Source organism: Malaya genurostris, chromosome 2, assembly GCF_030247185.1.
Source record: "Malaya genurostris strain Urasoe2022 chromosome 2, Malgen_1.1, whole genome shotgun sequence".
NCBI lineage: Eukaryota > Metazoa > Arthropoda > Insecta > Diptera > Culicidae > Malaya > Malaya genurostris.
Window position 1 is genome coordinate 74,836,937 of NC_080571.1, and position 19,777 is coordinate 74,856,713.

The window sequence follows — 19,777 nt, forward strand, 5'->3', positions numbered from 1 at the left end:
CTTTTCCGCATGGGAAAGGTAAAGTAGAATAATATTCGAAAATGACGCAATACTTTATTCGTCTATTCGACAAAAAAACACATTGATGATTGAGTAGCCCCCCTCTCGTGCGACTACAACCATGAGTAATTATATTCTCGTTTCTTTGTTAAAAGTAGCGAGAGAGATAAAACATTGAATGAATCACTTACCAAAACGTCGCACCAGCCTAGCGTTTTGGGAATCAGTTACTCTTCTACGCTTCATTCGGTTAGATGCCCTGTGTGACAAGTCGCGCGGCTAAATCACGTGCTAAGTTTTAGTGTAGTGTTTGTCAACGACAACAACGGCCGTATCAGTCAACCGATCTACACACCCAAAAATGGCTTCTCCCGAATCAAGTGATAAAGAAGCACGGAATAATTACTCAGCAGTAGAACGGGATGTGCCGGAAATCCCCGCCTGGTTAGATGAGAAGTTTTTCGAAGATATTTTCGTGACCAAGGTCAATCTGGAACGGGGTAAATTTAAAGTCAACATCAATGCCATTGTGCCAACTGGTGGCGCCGGGGAGAATTACACCTCACTGTTGTATCGGGTGGACGTAGCAGCTGAGTGCGAAGGTGATGCGATCTTCTTCAGATTTCAATGATGAATATGTGCTTTTAAATTACTACTCTGTATTGTAGATGGTACAAGCAAAAATTTAAAGCTTATTGCGAAGGCAATGATCACCGAACCAGCATTGAAAGCTTTCAGTGTATTCACCAAAGAACAATGTGCATACGAGCAACTGTTGCCTTCTTTGGAACGGCTCTGGTCAGACGAAGGTACAGCAGTCCGTTTTGGTCCCCGTTGTTGGAAATCGGTTGAGGGCGATGTTGATATCATTGTCTTAGATGACCTATGCGCCGAAGGGTACAAGGTAGCAAACCGGCAGAAGGGAGCAGATATGAACCATGCACGAATACTACTGGCTAAGCTAGCTAAGTTCCATGCGGCTGGAGCCGTTGACTATAGAAAGGTATGTTTGCTTTTGGATTGATTAGCATTACTTCACTGTTATAATGCAGTATCTTTCAGAATGGACCGATCCATGAATTGTATAACAAAGGCATGGTTCAACCGGAATCAAAGCCACTATTCGATCAGTATTTAAAGGTCGTAGGACCAGTGTTTCTTGCATCAATGGAAACCTGGACAGGACATGAGAGATATCAAAATAAAATGGTACGAATTGAAAACTATACTTTGTTCGTAAATATTCTCACTAAGACTTCCTTAGAGACAAAATCTACAAGGCATATACGAGAAACTACGTGACGCAACATCGAAGGATGATTCCAGTTTCGTAACGCTCTGTCACGGTGACGTTTGGACCAATAATCACATGTTCAGCTATCATGAATCCGGTGAACCATCGGATGTACTTCTGGTGAGTTATAACAATAGAACAAACCGATCACCTTAAATTTTAAACATCCCGTCTTCGATTGCAGCTTGACTTCCAAAATCCATACTATGGTTCACCAGTTCAAGATTTGTTCTACTACATCATATCATCCTCCGCATTGGAACTGAAAAAAGACCACTTCGATGAATTAGTACAGTATTATCAATCGTGCCTAGCGGAGAGTCTGGAAAAATTGAACTACTCTGGTGCGGTGCCGAATCTTCGCGATATCCACATTGAGATGCTAAAACGAGGCTTCTTCGGAATGCAGTGCCTGTATGGGATACTTCCGATCGTCTTGGCCGATAAAAATGACAACGCTAATTTTGCCGGATTTTTTGGAGAAGATGAAAAAAGTCAAAAATTTCGGCAAGATGTTTTCTACAATCCAATATATCATGAGCATTTGAGAGTTCTGTTGAAGCTCTTCGATTCTCGGGGGTTACTGGATTTCGCTTAGAATATGTCTTGCTACTTTGCCGCGAGAAATGTTTTGAGTACAAACGAAAAAATATATACATCAAGTTTGAACAATTCCATGAAAATTTTTTGGAGTATTTTTTTTATTACAGAGAACCAGAACCTGATAGAAAATCGTGAAATAGCTATTATCCTATTTTTAAAATCATTGGAAGCTCTCTCAACAACTAAAAAATAAAAAAAAATTGTTTGATTGATGAAATTTGAGTGTAAAAGGTTTTAATACGATTCCATTTATATTAGATTTGAGTGATTTACACTTGTAACTTGAGTGTAGAGTCATATGCGGCGGAATTAAGTGTAAAACAATTCAATCTACGTGTCGATTTTTATCAGTGCATATCATACCCCCGTAAGCCATTCGGATCTGGCCGTGTCACCGAAAGCCATGTCGCCGAAAATCGTTTCGTCGAATAGATGATTTCGTCAAAAAAACATTTCACCGAATACAATTTCACCGCAATTGTGTAATTGTCTTAACATAGTATTGGAAATGAAGAAAAAGTGTGTGGGTGATGTCATATACATAACTGGATAACATTAATACTAATAAAACTTCCTTATCTGAAATCTTTTTTTTTTTGTTTCAATTATAGAGGCTTTAACATTAATGTCATTCGCCTCTTCGGGCCGGAAAAACTTTCTGACCCTATGTGCGAGGTTGAGAATCGAACCCAGGCGGGCGGCGTGAAAGGCATCGACTTAACCATCACGCTATTCCCGTCCCCCACCTCTGAAATCATTCTCATAAGCTGATATATGGCGTGAGTTGTGTAAGGTTTTATTTCTTTACTTCCAACTGTAACGGTGCACCTTTACTACACTGAGGTCGTTTCTACGCGGTTTTTTATGCGTTTTTACGAGGTTTTTTTTCGTGGATTTCCGAAGTTACGCAGTTTTTTACGCGGATTTCTAAAGGGTGTAGCCGGGTTTCCATATAAAAACTGCCCCCAAACAGAACAAAATTGATATACGTTGTTTGAAAGAGTTTATATTGGAGATGATTTTCTCAAAATTTTAACCCTTTTACTACCATATTGGTGGAGTTAGGGTGGTTCTTCTGATTTTCATTTTATTTAATTTTGTCAAAAACCTCTTTAGCAAAAAATTTTTAAAAAATCAGGAATATTCTAGGAATTATGGAGAACCTTTCTGATTTTTTTCAGAATTTTGAAAAATGTCTTTCATGTGAAAAAAAATGTTCAAAATTTTCGAATTTTTTTTAATCGCACTTACAATTTTGGTACCACTCTAGATTTTACATCAAAAATAAATCATTTATGAGTACATTACGCTGTATTTTTTCAGATTTTCAAAAAATGTGGACGGGTATAATATCAGACTTTAAAAAAGTAAATCATTCGGAAGACCATGCGTCTCCATCAAATTGTCATCATCCGATGGTGACGTATGGTATTTAGTTCTAAAATAATATATCACATGCCCTTAGAACTGAATACCATGCGTTTCCATTCACAAATTGAAATTGAGCTCAGGGCTTGAGTATTGACGTAATTAATAATACTAAAAGAACTTTATTCCTTGTGTTATTTATACACGCCCGCACGACTGGGTCGATATACCAAGCAATGATGTAGGGAATGCATTAGTGAACATGTGTGCCAGCGGACGGTTGTAATTCTTTTCTAACTTCAACATCTTGCGGGATAGTCTGGTGGTTTCGAGGTTAGTTATTAGCAGTCTTAAGAAATACTATAAACCAGATAGAAATCAAGCCGAAGTGCCTGCAGCAAGTCCCACTTGACTATGACCACTCTTTGCCTCCATTTGATCGATCCACCTTGCTCGCTATGCTTCTCTTTTTCTTGAGCCTTCCGAATCACATTCAAGAACCATTTTCAAATGTTTGCCGTCTGTTATCCTGATGACATGCCCTGCCGATCGTAGCTGTCCAATTTCAGCTATATCTCCAGCTAATCTCTTAGGATCTCCAAGCAGCTGTTGAAAACCGTGGTTGATTAATTGCTTATTACTTTTCTTGAATCCGGTCATTAATAAATGAATACACAAATTCATTGAACTACCACATCGCCACGCGCTACGCGCCATTATTCGAATGGAAAGGTGTTATATTTAAGAGCCTATCCCTCTCCCACACATTGGTTTCGACGGATTTACTGTCAGTCCTATCCCAGTTTGACTAATCCGTCTTTATGAGCTTAAGCCGTTTGACTATAGCTGTCTTGTTGAGCAATTCCAGGCAACTTGGCTATTCATACCATGTGAAACAGAACGTCGACGAACATTTGACCTTGAAACTGATAGTTTTTTAGATTTCGCATGGTTTCTAATTTTTCTTGATTTTGCCCTCGATATCTAGGAATACTTTTTTACAAAAGAACTAAAATTTAATTGTCCTGTAGAATTTTTAATAAATATAGTTATTATTTGATTTGAATACAATAAATGTAAAATAAATGTAAAATGACTTATCAGTTCATGAATGAAAACTTTTAACCGTATATTAAAACCTTAATATTTGTCATTTCTCTAGTTCTGATTTATGTTTCTCTCACCGATCCTTCCTTATGAAAATTCTTTCTTAAGCCCTGAACTCAAGTTGTAGATATCATATATCACATGCCCTTAGAACTAAATACCATGCGTCTCCATCGGATGATGACAATTTGATGGAGACGCGTGGCTTTCCGAATGATTTATTTTTTCAAAGTCTGATATTATACCCGTCCACATTTTTTTAAAAATCTGAAAAAAATACAGCGTAATGTACTCTAAAATGATTTATTTTTGATGTAAAATCTAGAGTGGTACCAAAATTGTAAGTGCGATTAAAAAAGATTCGAAAATTTTGAACATTTTTTTTCACATGAAAGACATTTTGAAAAATTTTGTAAAAAATCAGAAAGGTTCCCCATAATACCTAAAATATTCTTGATTTTTCTAAATTTTTTTGCTAAAGAGGTTTTTGAAAAAAATAAATAAAATGAAAATCAGAAGAACCACCCTAACTCCACCAATATGGCAGTTAAAGGGTTAAAATTTTGGGAAAATCATCTCCAATATAAACCCTTTTTAAACAGCGTATATAAATTTTTGTTCTGTTTGGGGGCAGTTTTTATATGAAAACCCGTCTAAACCATTTGAGCGGTTTTTTACGCTGCTTTTCAAAGTTATTTGGATTTCTTGTTTTGTCTTAAAAATGCATGAAACGTCGAGATCTGGTGTTATCCCGATTTTTTAAAGTTAAATCTCTGACAATTTTTATTTTCGCTCGTCCGTTACAGTTCTTCGGTTCAGAGGTTACTGTGTTTGTTAAATACGTCGGGGTTGATTCAAAACTGAATTGGTCTGCTCACATTGACTTCAGGATAAAAAGAGTTTGCATGGCTTTCGACCAATGCAGACGAGCTTTTGAAAAATCATGGAAACATGTATGGTGGTAGAAAGGATAAGTTGCGACAGTTCAGTAAAAGCTAAATCATCTCCAAAGGATGGTCCTAATGGCGATAACAGGAACATTCACGACAGCTCCTACTGCTGCTCTAGAGGCGCCATTGTGCATCAAACTAACTTGGTAACTTGGGATTAGTATTTACTCGCTCCTAGTGACCTAACTCTCACATGCAGTTTTACTTGTAAAACATTCAATGTGAGTTATCCTCTTCGTTAGGAATGGTTGTCTGGTTATTTGGAACGACAAATTGACGTTAATCATACGGATGGCTCTCTGTTCGCGCTGGTGCTGGTATCTACTGTCGTGAATTGCGACTAGAGCAGTCTCATTCACTTGGTAGATACTCTACTGTGTTCAAATACTGTTTACTTCTTTAGGGTAACCGGCCATTTAGATATTACTGGAAATGAATGGGCTAGAGCTGTTCGATGGTCCTGAACCAGCCTTAGAACTGTCTGCCAGTTTGATAAAACACAATATTCGTTCTTGGGCTGCATTCAAACATGCCACCTACTGCATTTTTCCAAGCAATTGTAGAGTAGAATGGTTTCTGCAAGTTAAACAATCGCTTACCTCAACCAATCACAATGACTTATCTATAATTTATATCGAATATATTATTCAAAATATGTAAAAAGCAAAGTATGTCAGTATGAAAATTCAATATGTAATATATCTGATTTGATATGAGCCAATAATATAAATGGTAACCTAATTATACTGTGTCAAAGACAAAGTCAAAGTCAAAGATATGATTTCTGATCAATAATGTGAATTAATTCAAGACAAAGCACACCAAATCGTCATTGTCGATTCATCAATTTTCATTCGTCGCCGACATACTGTTGACTAGCAACTACTGTTCTTATCTGAATGTTCTGGAGCTGTTTCCAAAGATGGTATTGAGTAGAAATGTTATCATGTTACATGTTATCATTCTAAGTACATATAAGGCATCATCGATGACTGTTGGCAACTGTTATCTACGAAATATATTGATAAGTCACTTACAATTTCCGTTCGTGAGATGCCTCATATTAAAATATTTTGTTAAGATGACAGGCACTGTAAGTAGAGGAGAATCGGAAGGCTTGGACCATTTTGCACTAAACAATTTTTTATAACTGTAAATAAAAGTTCATCTCCTTGTCTTAATTATGTTTTTTTTTTGTTATTTATACATAAAATTTGAGTTTGAAAATTTGTTGACATTTGGCCCAAAGCACACTGCATGCCTATGTTTCAATTGATACAACTTTGAATTATACTGTTATTTATGAAGAAAAAAAAAAGAATTAAAGATGTATTAGCTCACAAACTCATATCTTTACTAGAAGTAGTATTGGTAATTATGATGTATGAGATCATGCAATTAAAAATAAAAACAAATAAAGCGAAATTGGTTTCTACACTTGACGCAATACATTCACTTTTTTTACATATTTTCTTGGTATTGAGGACTTTTACGTTTTTTTTGCAAATTTCAGGGCCATTACCAACTTAGATTCAAATGAAAGGTCTTATGATCCCATAGCCTGCTATTGAATTTCATTTAGATCCGACTTTCGGTTTCAGAATCGTAGGGTTATATGTGAAAGTTAAGTATAAAATATGCGCTCCATTTGTTTATGAAAAGGTCTTAAAATTATTTAAAATTTTCTAGAACATTTTATCCGGGTTCGACTTCCGGTTACGGAACTAGAGTACGAAAAGTGGAGAAATTTGTCTATTGCATGAGTATTTTTTCACAAACGATGGCAAAACATGTACCTATCCCAAAAAACTGACTAGTTTGCAGAGCTTATTGTTTGTGGGCATATAAATCTGGTTCTGTACTAATAATTTCCCATTTCCTGTTCCGTAAGAACCGAATGTAGTGGATAAAATCTCCAAAAATAGAACTCACTTCGATTTCTCAGCGATGCTTTAACCGATTTTCACAAATTGATTTGAATTGAAGCTCATATTGTTTCAAAAGCTACTGTGAAATTTCATCCGGATCTGACTTTCGGTTCCACAATTATTGGGTGATGAGTGTCAAAGCTTTCAAACCACCATATAAAATGACGATACAAAACCAGTACGCGTCGGAAAGATCAGGCGCGGAAGAAGAAAACACAACTCGCCCTCACAAACAATGCACAACAGCAGGCTTTGTTCAATTCCGAACACGCTCGTTTCTGGCCATACGGACCAACTTCGGCTATTCCGCTTATCGAAATTAAGTTTCGGAAGCATTGGAAATAGTGGTCAAAAACTGAAAAAAGGATCTACCTTATTTTTCTTCAAGATGGCCAAATCGATTTTCACAAACTTATCGATTCAATGGAAAAGTCTTATGGTTTCAATCTGAATTCGTTGTGGATAATACTCCCAGTTCCGGAACTATAAGGTGTTCAATTAGTTAAGAAATTATGTTTTTCATAGCTATTGCTGAGTGTGCGGAGCGTTGTTGCGAGCAATGCTTGATCGTATTTCATCATTTGTTGTTAGTATTTACAGTTTACTTTGGTTTAAGAAGTTCGTAGTATAATACACCGTTTCGATCCCACAAAGGGTAAGTCATCGTTGTCTTTCCGAAATGATAAGATTTTGCAGCTGATGTCTATAGTTAGCCAATATCGACCCATGGTTTTCTGCACTTTGGATTCTCGAAATAAATCCAAAGTAAGAGAGCTCTTTGCTTCTTACCGAGAAAGCAAATTTATTATTGTCTATTATTCAACTCATGAGGAATCAATACTTCCATGACGTGTCAATGATCAGTAATGGCTTGACGACTAACAGTTAACCTCTCCTCTATTTGTTTTTTGAGTTTGGGTATTGTCTTCGTTCAATTATGCATGCTATTCGGCATCTTCATTTTTTTTCTAGGTTGACCTGTGCGTTCTTTGGCTTTCACTCTGAACTTTTAAACACTATTTTCAAAACAAACTAATTAATCAACACTTCCCGTTAATGCTCTTTATTTGACAAGCATTTTGACAGATCACTAAATGCATATGACAAAACCATGCAAATGTCAAAATAGCGATGGATTTACTGATCGTGAAGTTGCGGCAAAAAAAAAACAAGACACAATAGCTTTGACGGTGCAAAAACCTTCCTTGAAAAATAATTCACATTATTGCCTGACATATCTTGTATATAACATTGAAACAAGAGAGAATATTGTTTAGTGGATTCTCAAACTGGTCACTACAGCCCACCAGTTGGCAATAGTTATTTTTTAGTGGGTAGAAATTGTTTAAGCAAATGAATTGATAACAAGTTTATATAGACCTATAGAACATCTATCAAGAAATCATTGATAAATCCTGGCCAGGATCAAGCCAAACTCTTAGTTAGAGATATGCTGAGTATAGTGAATCATTAAATTCGTGTGTAAAAAAATAAATGAATAAATAAATTTTGGTGTAATTTTTAAGAAAGACCATAAACGTGATCATTTAAAAACATAAAGGGTGTTATGTTCAAAAACTAGTCAAACAAGAATGAGAGTAAATATGTCAAACTGTCAATTAAAATTCATATCATGTCAATATTCGAAGTTTAATTCATACAGAGTATACAAAAATATTAACTCATACCTTCTTTATAGCAAATGTGAATATCCGAGCCTTTCGTTTAACTCTTTACATTAATTTTTATACTGCCTCCTTGGTAACTTTCGTTCGTGTACTGCATCTAGTCTGTTTGCCTTGAGCAGCAGCTGACAACAGCTCTAGCATCTATGGCGTTATTCGTCGAATACCATTCCATGAAGCCGAGATGACAAATCTGGCCAGAACAGAACGGATTGCTTGTACTACTTAAGGGAGGGAAGCAAACGATTGTCCGAGTGCAAAGTATTGTATTGGAAAAAAATCCAAATTTCGAAAATAGCAGCTGAAATTTTCAGGCAAGTGATTTTCAGGAAAAAAATCGTCGATCAGAAAACTCACTAATGATTTTTGCAAACACAATTGTCACTATAACTATCTTTTCGATGATATTTAAGAAAAAAGTTCGCACATTGAATATATCTGATATGATTCTCGAACATAAGATTTTCGGGAAATGAATTTTCATAACAGTTATATCTCAGCCCTTTGCAGAATACATGATGAATAGATTTGCCGATGAACAAAAACTGAACCTTTCTGAAAATATCCAGTGCTCGTAGGGTGGGCCCGGGTTGGTGGCTCAATGCATAGGGCGCTGGTCTTACAAGCCAGTTGTCGTATGTTCGAGCCCCGACCTGGAAGGATTCTTAGTGTCGGTAGGATCCATAGTACTAGCCATGCAATGATTCTGTACACTAAGAATCGGCTGCGAAATCTATTGAAACAGAAAGGCCAAATTCCACAAAAGGAATGTAATGCCAGGACTTTTAGGGTGGTTGATAAGTGGATCAATAGTGGTGATGTATTCGAAATTTATTCAGCAATACCGTAGTGTATCACAGCAAGTGCTGTGATTAATAATAGTTATAATGATAATAAAAACATTAATAAAAATCATACCACAAAGCATGTTATGCAGCTGATTAATCCTATTTAGCTTGAGTATCATACACAGAAGTAACAGGAGTATAGCCTATCGCTTCACCAATTCAAAAACGTCATTCAAACACTGCGTCTGCTGTGTGTTTGGAATATGCAAAATGCTGCGCTCCTGTTACTTCTATAAATCATTTTCATGCTAAATAGCGTTTTATTAGGTTTAATCTAAATAGTGCAGTGTAATCAACCACTTTTTGAAAAGTAGAAAGAAATATTGTTCGTATTGATCATCATATGTGTTTTGAGACGAATCAATTAGTAAATATTCAGAATCACGACGAATTGTAAAATTTGAGACGAACTGGAAAGTGAAGTTATTTTTTAATGAACAAAACGATAGCTGGAGGGTTTTAAACCAGTGGGGTAAAAACTTAAATAATTTTTTTTTACATTTCACAATTTGGTCCTGGTACGTGGAAAGTTTATGATTCAAGTGGAGGGTTACGAAATGACGGGATAAGATGGATTTAGGAGCTCAGATGAAATATGGAGCCGTAACCCTATATATCACACGAATCACTTCGGTGTCGAACTAAAGCGTAATGGAAATTCAGCATAATATCATCGGAGACTCTTCTCCCTTTCAATTTTGTCCTTAGCGATATTTCTGTGAGTGAAAATTCGTCATCAAGTTTCACACAAAAAATTGACACAAAAAATGACTTATGAATTTCAAGATTTAGAGGTTTGTGTATGCTTGTTTCACGAATGAAAATCTCGGAAGTGATTTTTTCAGTCACCGAGTTGCTTTTAGAAAATCTCTTGAAGTGATTTTTTTACGAGTGATAATGAAATGAACTTTTTTTGATCATGATTTTCCCAAAACTGCGCATGTTTTGATTGATTATTCCGGTTGTGGTTTAAATGTCACTCTTCCAACCATTGGAACAGATTACTCGCCAGTCGCGAGACGTTTCTTTGCAAACTTTGTTAAGACGTAGAGCCGTCTTGAGCTAGTTTTATTCAGGCCTATTTGCGTACAAGCTTCACGTGGCCGATTGAGCTGAGTTTTTAGCTAAACAATTTTTTGTATTGGATCTCGTTGTCACTCTTTTTCTAGGGGGAGAGGAGCTTCGGTTTCCCTCCTGCGTTGATTGAGGGGCAGTTTGTTCGTGGTCCGTCTCGTCATCCATTGCCGTGGTATTGGTGTTGATTTCGTTTCTAGTTGCTGTAGATGCGCCTTGTTGGACATTGTTTGTAGTTGCTGGTTGGTTGGATGGTAAGCTGTTAACTGCAGCTGGTGTACTTTATTCTATAGGGGTTACGTTGGATGGTTTCGTTGAAGGGGATACTTCACTGTTGTTGGTAACTGTCACACGTGTACTGGGGTTGCTTGGGGTTGGTGTGAAGGAAGCACCAACTCTTTATAAAACTGGATGTAAACAATTTTATTCGTCTTATTGCATTGAAGTAAATGCACACGTTTAATATCAAGATGCATTTGCTCCTTAAGCAAACCTTCACGTTCTCGTATCGAAGGTCGAATTTTGCACTGCCTGAAGTCAACAATAATTGTATCCTTTCATGCCGGCGGTAGCTTTTGTTCGTTTGGTTCACTCATTTTCGAGGTCGTTTTATTGTTCACTACACAATACTGTACTTGGTTTCTTTAGTTCCGAACGTAAGCGGTTTTGTTTTATCGACTGACTTGGATGAGATGTGAAAGCGAACTGAGATTGGTACATTGACAAGTGAATGTAGTTATGTAATGAAAACCGCGAAAATGTTACCGGGACACGAACCCGTAGCTAACTCCTTACCGAGGAAAGTGATTCGTCAATTGAACTACCCTGCGTATGAAAACACATGAAGAGAATGTCCGATTGACTAGAATAAACCAAGCCGAAGGTTGATCATCTTCAATATATGTTCTTGTGTTCGAGATCACAAACGTCACTCCTTCTATCACAAATCAGCTGAGAACGTCAAGTGGATGTATGTTGCTGACGTGAACCCAGATAGGTTGCAAAATAAACAAAAACAAAGTCTCGAATCAGTGTCGGCGGCAAAGTAGAAAGGGAACAAATAGACTTGTGACCAGTGTGAGTGTTCTGTTGAATTTGTTTCCATAGATATAGGACTGTAAATGAAAGTCGTGGTGACCAAGTACAGCGAAGCATACTTGGTTTCGTCTAGTGAATTGGACTTTCTCTCCATGTGTTTTCATATTCAGAGTAGTTTAATTGATAAAACAATTTCCCCGGTTAGGAGTTAGCTACGGGTTCGAGTCCCATCTCTGCGGTAACATTTTCGCAGTTTTCATATTCTCTTCTAGTAGCCGCAGTGTATTCCAGTTCTGAAAGTCCTTGTAGAGGTTTTATAATACCGTACTCAGTAATTTAAATTCATCAGCTACTGCGTGACCGACTGACCGTCTTCATTTGCTTATCGCACGATTTCGAATCATCACATTCTTATAAGGAGTGTATCGAAAAGTAGTTAGCAACATTGATTTTTGAATAAAAAAAGCGAAAAAAACATATTTTGACATCAGTTTTCGATATATTGTAGCAATATTACATTTTTATGCATTTCACAGATTATATTGAGGAAAATCCTAGTTTCTGTGAAACGCTCGCACTTTGGACTTGACATTCTTCATTAAATTCTGCACAGTTACTTTCGTGACTTTCCTGTTGGCAGCTGTCCAGTTTATTGTGAACTCCTGCATGTTTTGGGACACTATACCTTCCTTCCGAAACCTGTACCTTTTCCACGAATTATACATTATTTTTTGATAACCACTGTAGAACGGAGTTGGCGTAGTGGGCTGAAGTCAAATTCGGCCAGAAGAGAGGAGGAGCCTTACACTTTCTGTACAGTGGCAGCATTCTCTTCTTCAAACATTCTTCCTCGTACACCTTGGCGTTAATTGTGCCCTTCGTGGAGAAAATCGATGACCGCAAAACACAGGTACAAATTGCTTGCCAGACCAACACCTTTTTCATCGCCACCGTAGTGTCAGCGTCGTCCAGGTCCTGGTACACCGATTTCGTATAATATTGCGGTCCGGGCAGCACTCGAGAGTCTTCCTTGGCGTAGGTTTCGTCGTCGATCAGGATGCATCCGTCTTTATTTTGTAGAATCCGGTTATACAGTTTTTGCGCTCTTGTTTTGGCCTGAACTTTCTGTACCATGGACTTTTTCGGCACCCTCTGTTTCTTGTACGTTTTCAGGCAGTTCCGAACTTTGATCCGTTGAATGCTGGTGTTGAACTACTTGGCCAAATCCCGCGTTGACGCCAATGGGTTTTTCCTGATATACTCAACCACTTTTAAGTCCCGGCCGGGCTGACTGGGACCCGTTTTCCTCCCGTCTCGGGGCAAATCCTTTATGGAAAGGGTCTTACCGAACTTATCGATAATATTTTTGACACTGGTGTGGTGCACTTTCACTAGTTTTGCAATTTCGTTGTACGTGACACCACTTTCTGATCACCAAGTGTGCAGAATTTTCTTTCGCGTTTCCAGATCAATTCGACTCATCATTGAAACGATAAACTGCACCGAAACCAATCGATTGCGCAGCTGTTATTGACATATAAACAAACATGTCACCACAAAACACGCTGCAAAAAATTAAGCCATTTCAGAGTAATAACTGTTTGAATGTTGCTAACTACTTATCGATACACTCCTTAAGTGGACTGTTCTAATAGTTATTTAATTCAACGCACGATTCCCAGCTTGCTTGCGACATCTTGGTTTCAGATGTTGGAATTCGGCTCACTCTTTTCTACGATTTTGCAACATCCGGTGTTTGATTTCTCTTCGATTCAAGGAGGTGGTCGACAAACGTTCTCCGAATACTTTAATCGCATTGGTAACAGTTAGTTCTGCCACATCCAACATTTTCGATTACTTTGCGTGCGAGTAGGTGAAATTTTCAAAATGTTCGAGCAAAATTTTGATGCATTCCCGATCAGATGGTAAAAACAAAATTTTAACAACTGGAGTAATTTATTTCAGAAATATTTTGCAACAAGTTTTGCAATATTTTTGGCTGGTAAGCTGTTGAAATAACAAAAATCATAACAAAAAGTCTCTAGCGGGAACAAAATCGTAACAGATTTTGAATCGTTTGTATCACTATTATTGTTGAATTTGATATAACTACAGAAGTCCAAAAGCAGAAATTTATAACAATTGTTTTAATAAATTAGATAGCAAATTTAACACAGAAAAACTATATCACAGCTAACTTTTAGCATCGTTTCAATCCAAAATTGTTGAACGATGTTTTTTATTAATTGAATAATTTATTTAGTGATCTGATTTCTTCTTTTAGTTTTTTGAAATTCTGATCATTATATTTCGATATAAAGCAAAGGAAGAACTCATTATTTTCAATTAAGGAACTTTATCATGAGTCTTGCAAATGAAAATAAAACATCATAACTGATTTTGTTATTATATTGTTATCATAAGTTTTAACTTTCAACTGTTGATATACTTGTGTTATGATTTTGTTATGTGCATCTGATTGGGTTTTTTACCTTTGCTTCGATGCCACAACCGAACGACTCAGAAGCAAATATCAAAATCAAACAGAAGGCATTTTACCTGTTGAGGTCGAAGGTGACATGGCGTACGTTAAGTACGTAAGTCAGCTTGCAATTGAAACGCGATCAATCTAATTAGGACAAATAACGGAAGGCGGGAAGTTTACACAATCACCGTATCTCGCCTAATGACACGCTAAAGATGGAGATCTGCAGGGATACTGCGCACATTTGGATTTTTTTTAGAAGGGCATTGTTTCGAGATATCTAAAATTCAAATATCCCCGTTTGTTAATACTAGGACATTATTTTTAATAAAAATTTTAACCTCTTAATTTCAAAGTCAAGAAATTTGCAAGTGAGGTAATTAACAAATCTAAATTACTAACGGTTAGCTGTTTTTATTTGTTGATGATGTAGAATTAGTTGCGAAAACTAATAGGTTGTAACTATGCAAATGTCAGATATTTTTGTCTCAGTACCATATATAAGTTTTAGAAAAACCTAGAGCTTTAAAAAATCAACCCTCAATGTCCATGATTCCTACAACTGTTTTTTTATTGAACTGATGACTACAACCATGTGTAGTTTAATAGTTTCTGTGTTGAAGCTAGAGAGAAAGATAAAACATTAAATCAATATATTACCAAATTGTCGGACTACCCAGCATTCAGACAATCAGTCGCTCTTCCACCCTCCATTCGGTTAGATGCGCTGTGTGACAAGTAGCGCGCCCAAATACTCGATTCACGTGCCGTATTTCAATAGAGTGTACTCAGCAGACATTTGCTTTCATATCAGTTAAATAAACTACACATCCTAGAATGATTTCTTCCGAATCAAGTTCCAAGGAAGCGATAAACGACTCCTCAGAAGTAGAGCAGGATGCGCCGGAAATTCCTGCCTGGTTAAATGAAAAGTTTTTCGAAGATATTTTCGTGACCAAGGTCAATCTGGAACGCGGAAAATTTAAAGTCAACATCAATGCCATTGTACCAACTGGTGGGGCCGGAGAGAATTACACCTCACTGCTGTATCGAGTGGACGTAGCAGCTGAGTGTGAAGGTGATGCGATTTTCATTAGTTTTGATTGTTAAATTGATTTTTATTATGAATAGAATGTCTAGTGATTGTTATCTACGGTTAAGGTTTCGTGTAGTGCTACCAAAATGTTCTATTCTGAATTATTTCCCATTTGCTTCAGAAGGAACCAGGAAAGATTTGAAGCTCATAGTGAAGGCAATGATTGCAGACCCGAACTTAAAAGCATTCAACGTGTTCACGAAGGAGCGATGTGCATATGAGCAACTGTTGCCTTCTTTGGAACGGCTCTGGGCAGACGTAGGTACAGCAGTCCGTTTTGGTCCCCGTTGTTGGAAATCGGTTGAGGGCGATGTTGATATTATTGTCTTAGATGACCTATGCGCCAAAGGGTACAAGGTAGCAAACCGGCAGAAGGGAGTAGATATGAACCATGCACGAATCCTGCTGGCTAAGCTAGCTAAGTTCCATGCTGCCGCTGCCGTTGACTATAGAAAGGTATGTTTGGTTTTGGATTGTTTACTTTAGTTTACTATTGTAACGCAATATATTTCAGAATGGACCGATCCATACATTGTTCGACAAAGGCATGATTGACCCGGAAACAAAGCCCCTATACGATCAGTACTTGAAGGTCATAGGGCCAGTGTTTCTTTCATCAATGGAAACCTGGACGGGACATGAGAAATATCAAAATAAAATGGTACGAATTGGAAACTATACTTTGTTCGTAAATATTTTCACGAAGACTTCCTTAGAGACAAAATCTTCAAGGCATATACGAGAAACTACGTGAAGTAACCTTGAAGGATGATTCCGGTTTCGTGACGCTTTGTCACGGAGATGTTTGGACCAATAATCACATGTTCAGCTATGATAAATCCGGTGAACCATCGGATGTCCTTCTAGTGAGTTGTACACATGAAACACCATCATTATCATAAACGCGCATATAAAAAAATCTTCAATTGCAGCTCGACTTTCAAGTTCCTTTCTATGGATCACCGGTTCTAGATTTATTCTATTACATCATATCATCAACCACACTAGAGCTGAAAGAAGATTGCTTCGATGAACTAGTACAGCATTATCAATCGTGTCTAGCGGAGAGTCTGAAAAAATTGAACTACTCAGGTGCGGTGCCAAATCTTCGAGACATCCACATTGAGATGCTAAAACGAGGTTACTTCGGAATGCAGTGTCTATACGGAATAATGCCGATCGTTTTGGCCGATAAAAATGACAATGCAAATTTTGCCGGATTTTTTGAAGAAAGTGAAGAAAACCGGAAATTCCAACATGATGTGTACTACAATCCCCGATATCACGAGCATTTGAGAGTTCTGTTGAAGCTCTTCGATTCACGGGGATTATTGGATTTCGCTTAGGCCGTGGGGCGAAAAAAGTAGACCAAATTGCATAAGTGATTAGATAAAATTATATTTTATGTAGTAACAAATAAAGATAGCATGTTATCATTCCTCAAAAGTTCAAGTGATGATAAAGTAGGGGAAGATTGGGTAAAACGTACCCCCGAGGCAATATGCACCTATTGCTTTTCTCAGAAGTTACCATTTTTTAACAGAAATTTTGATGAAACTTTAAGTTTGTCGTGGCAGTAGATTACTATAAAATTTTCGTAGCGATGGCTCAATCATATATGGAAAAATAACGAAAAACTAATTATGTTTCTGTTATATAATCTGAAATAATGGTGACGGAGATTAGTCATACATGAAGCTTTCACATCTTATTTTATTATGTCAAGATTTAGCAACATTTCCTTAGAGGGTACGTTTTAGCCAATCTACCCCTACTACTTTGAACATATTTCAAATTAGGTGTTACCTTCATGTATAAAGAAAATGCTTTGTTATTCTTCGTGAAGTAAAAGTATTTGTTAAAGCAGTAGCTGCTAAGTTACTACGACCCCAACTGTCGTCAACAGTAACAGCTATAACAACCGTAGCTGTTAGAGAAGAAAAACTTTTCATCAGCACAAATTTAACTACCAATCAGAACAGTTCAGAAATAAACTACTTTTAATTGTTTCTTTCCGGTCTTGCTTACTGCACTCTGTAACATATAAGAGTATTGTGCAGGTTTGAGTGTTAGTTAAAAAAATTAGTGGAAAAAACTTCGGAAATTCTCCAGTAAAACTAGTCCAACGTGGCTCCAACTCCTCATATTAAAAATTATCTCAACAATGAACCTCTGTCTGCCGGGTTTGTTGAACGAAAAACATGGCATTCGGTTCAACGGTCTGTTTCAAAATCGGCAAACGAAGGTCCCGTGTTGGCCTCCCGTTGAACGATTGATTGGACGTTCATTGGACCAACGAAGGACCACCGTTGAACGAGGGTAATCTGTGAACCTGGCATCTCTGACATCACTACACACAGAGAAAAAAATTGCTAAGAGTACCAAATTTGGGTTTCACCAAAGACATCATATTAACAAGATATCCAGTTCTCACATTTTCCAAACTAATCATTGGCAGCATACTTTTTTGCGAGCATGGCACCCTCAGGCGAGCCTGCATCTAATCTTGTACTTACGAGTAGTTGAAAGACATGCCAAATTCGTGCACGCGAAAATAGCAGCTCTGCGCATCCATACGATTGCCATGTGACATATGTTCAATGAGATGCCGTGCGATGGCGTTGCTGAACTGAAGATTGATTTCGCTCCAAGCTGACAGGTCTGGTTTCAAACAGAATTTTTTTATTAAAATAGTGGCAAAATAAAATCTGAATTGATATAGCTAATATTGCTACTAATAGAATACTAAAGAAGATAAGTGGATTTTTTTTCAAAAAAGAACAAGATAAGTGAATTTTTTTCAGAAAAGAAATAAACAAATGTTGTACTTGTGCATTTCAAATAATATCACATTAAATTTAAAAAATTTGGTTTAAATGAATGAACTTTTGATAAAGTTAATGATGATGATTGTGTTTTAAATTTACAATCTTTTAAGTTGAAATAAACGAGCCTAAAACGATTAGTTATTTAAACTATCTCTTTTGATCGGTAAAATCATACATTTTTGTTTGTTTTATAGATTAAAACGATTTTTTTCAAACTTATTTGCATAGTAAATTTTGATACAACACTCTTAGAAAAAAATTAAATTTACGCTTGACGTAAATTCAAGTATGCCGTAATTTCTTCGGTGATGACACAATATTACATTCACTAACATGTAAACATAAATTTTGCGTCTGTATCGATGTGAGTTTCATCTAAAACAATTGTGAAGTTAATGATATGACTTATCTTTGAATGCTTTGTATTGTGAATGTAAGTGCATTACGACGCTCCTTTTATGTGCATCTATAAAGATGTAACAATTTTTAAGTGTGTAATTTTATTCCAATTTATATCCGATTTCAAATATTCAAAAGCCAAGCTTTTGATTGACATTGAAAACTTTTAACACATTTAGCTCTTTTGTCGCTAGACAATCGAATGATTCACATACCACACACGTACCAGCCCTTTCGAATGTTTTAATTTTTTTTAGGTATCCGATGCTTATTCGGTGCTGCATCAGTCCGGTCAAGATAAAGATACTGCATCATTGCTGATAACATCAACTTAACGTTGGTTGACATCAACGATGGCTTTTATCGTTTCAAATAACGCTCACTGGCAACCCTCCACACGATTGAATCAATGCCAGCTCGGTGGCAAGGATAGGACGCTACAGCAAGTGCTATCGTAGCCAACATCTTGGGCATTTGGTGGGCAATCAGAGCGCTCAGAGTATGGTAAACAAACATTCGAGCATTTCAAATTGAGTAAAATCTTAATTTTCTTATCGTAGTGATGATATTCTGATCGATAATTTGCGGGGAAATGCGGTAAAGGGTACTGAATAAACAAGTAGTTTGTAATATCAATTTTTTGTTAGCCATTCTTCTTCACTGTTTTGGTTTTTGCAGAATGATGCTGGCCACAGTTTCATGAAGTTAGCAGGGGGCTGATCAGTGCCATCAAAGAGTGACGGATATCATCGCAACAACAAAAACCCGGCATGGCTCATTTAACATAGAATCGACACCAGTGCGAGAGCGAATTTCTCTCGATGATATTTCTGAGATTCAAAGGCTAGCACGCTGCTGTGGGGATCCTCTCTAAAACAACAAACGGTCGCTTATTCTCGTTTCGCGATCCGATTCTATACAGGCAGTTGATAATTGCGATAGAATTATTTTACTATTGCCGCTTTTTCTAACTATGTGCATATAACCTTTGTATAAGTTGTGTCTATGAAAAAGTCTGTGAATGCTCCACACAAGGGTTTTGAAATATTGCAACGTAGTATGATAATCATCAAG

The 19,777-nt window shown here is 37.0% G+C and overlaps 1 protein-coding gene across 1 annotated transcript; it reads left to right on the top strand.

Moving 5' to 3' along the window:
* Positions 1–219: 219 nt before the first annotated feature.
* On the top strand, positions 220–16,922 carry LOC131428660 (uncharacterized). Its single transcript, XM_058592705.1, has 11 exons — positions 220–602; positions 669–1,003; positions 1,063–1,209; positions 1,265–1,414; positions 1,479–1,886; positions 13,673–13,764; positions 15,217–15,458; positions 15,598–15,932; positions 15,991–16,137; positions 16,193–16,342; positions 16,409–16,922. The coding sequence occupies exons 1-11, from the start codon at positions 362–364 to the stop codon at positions 16,820–16,822; spliced, it is 2,661 nt and encodes an 886-aa protein (XP_058448688.1). The 5' UTR covers positions 220–361; the 3' UTR covers positions 16,823–16,922.
* The last annotated feature ends 2,855 nt before the right edge of the window (positions 16,923–19,777 follow it).

Bases quoted from the DNA above. Each gene is read 5' to 3' on its own strand.
- LOC131428660 (XM_058592705.1), top strand. From the start codon at position 362: ATGGCTTCTCCCGAATCAAGTGATAAAGAAGCACGGAATAATTACTCA. The intron at 603-668 runs GTGATGCGATCT...TCTGTATTGTAG, and splicing joins CGTAGCAGCTGAGTGCGAAG to ATGGTACAAGCAAAAATTTA. The intron at 15,459-15,597 runs GTGATGCGATTT...CATTTGCTTCAG, and splicing joins CGTAGCAGCTGAGTGTGAAG to AAGGAACCAGGAAAGATTTG.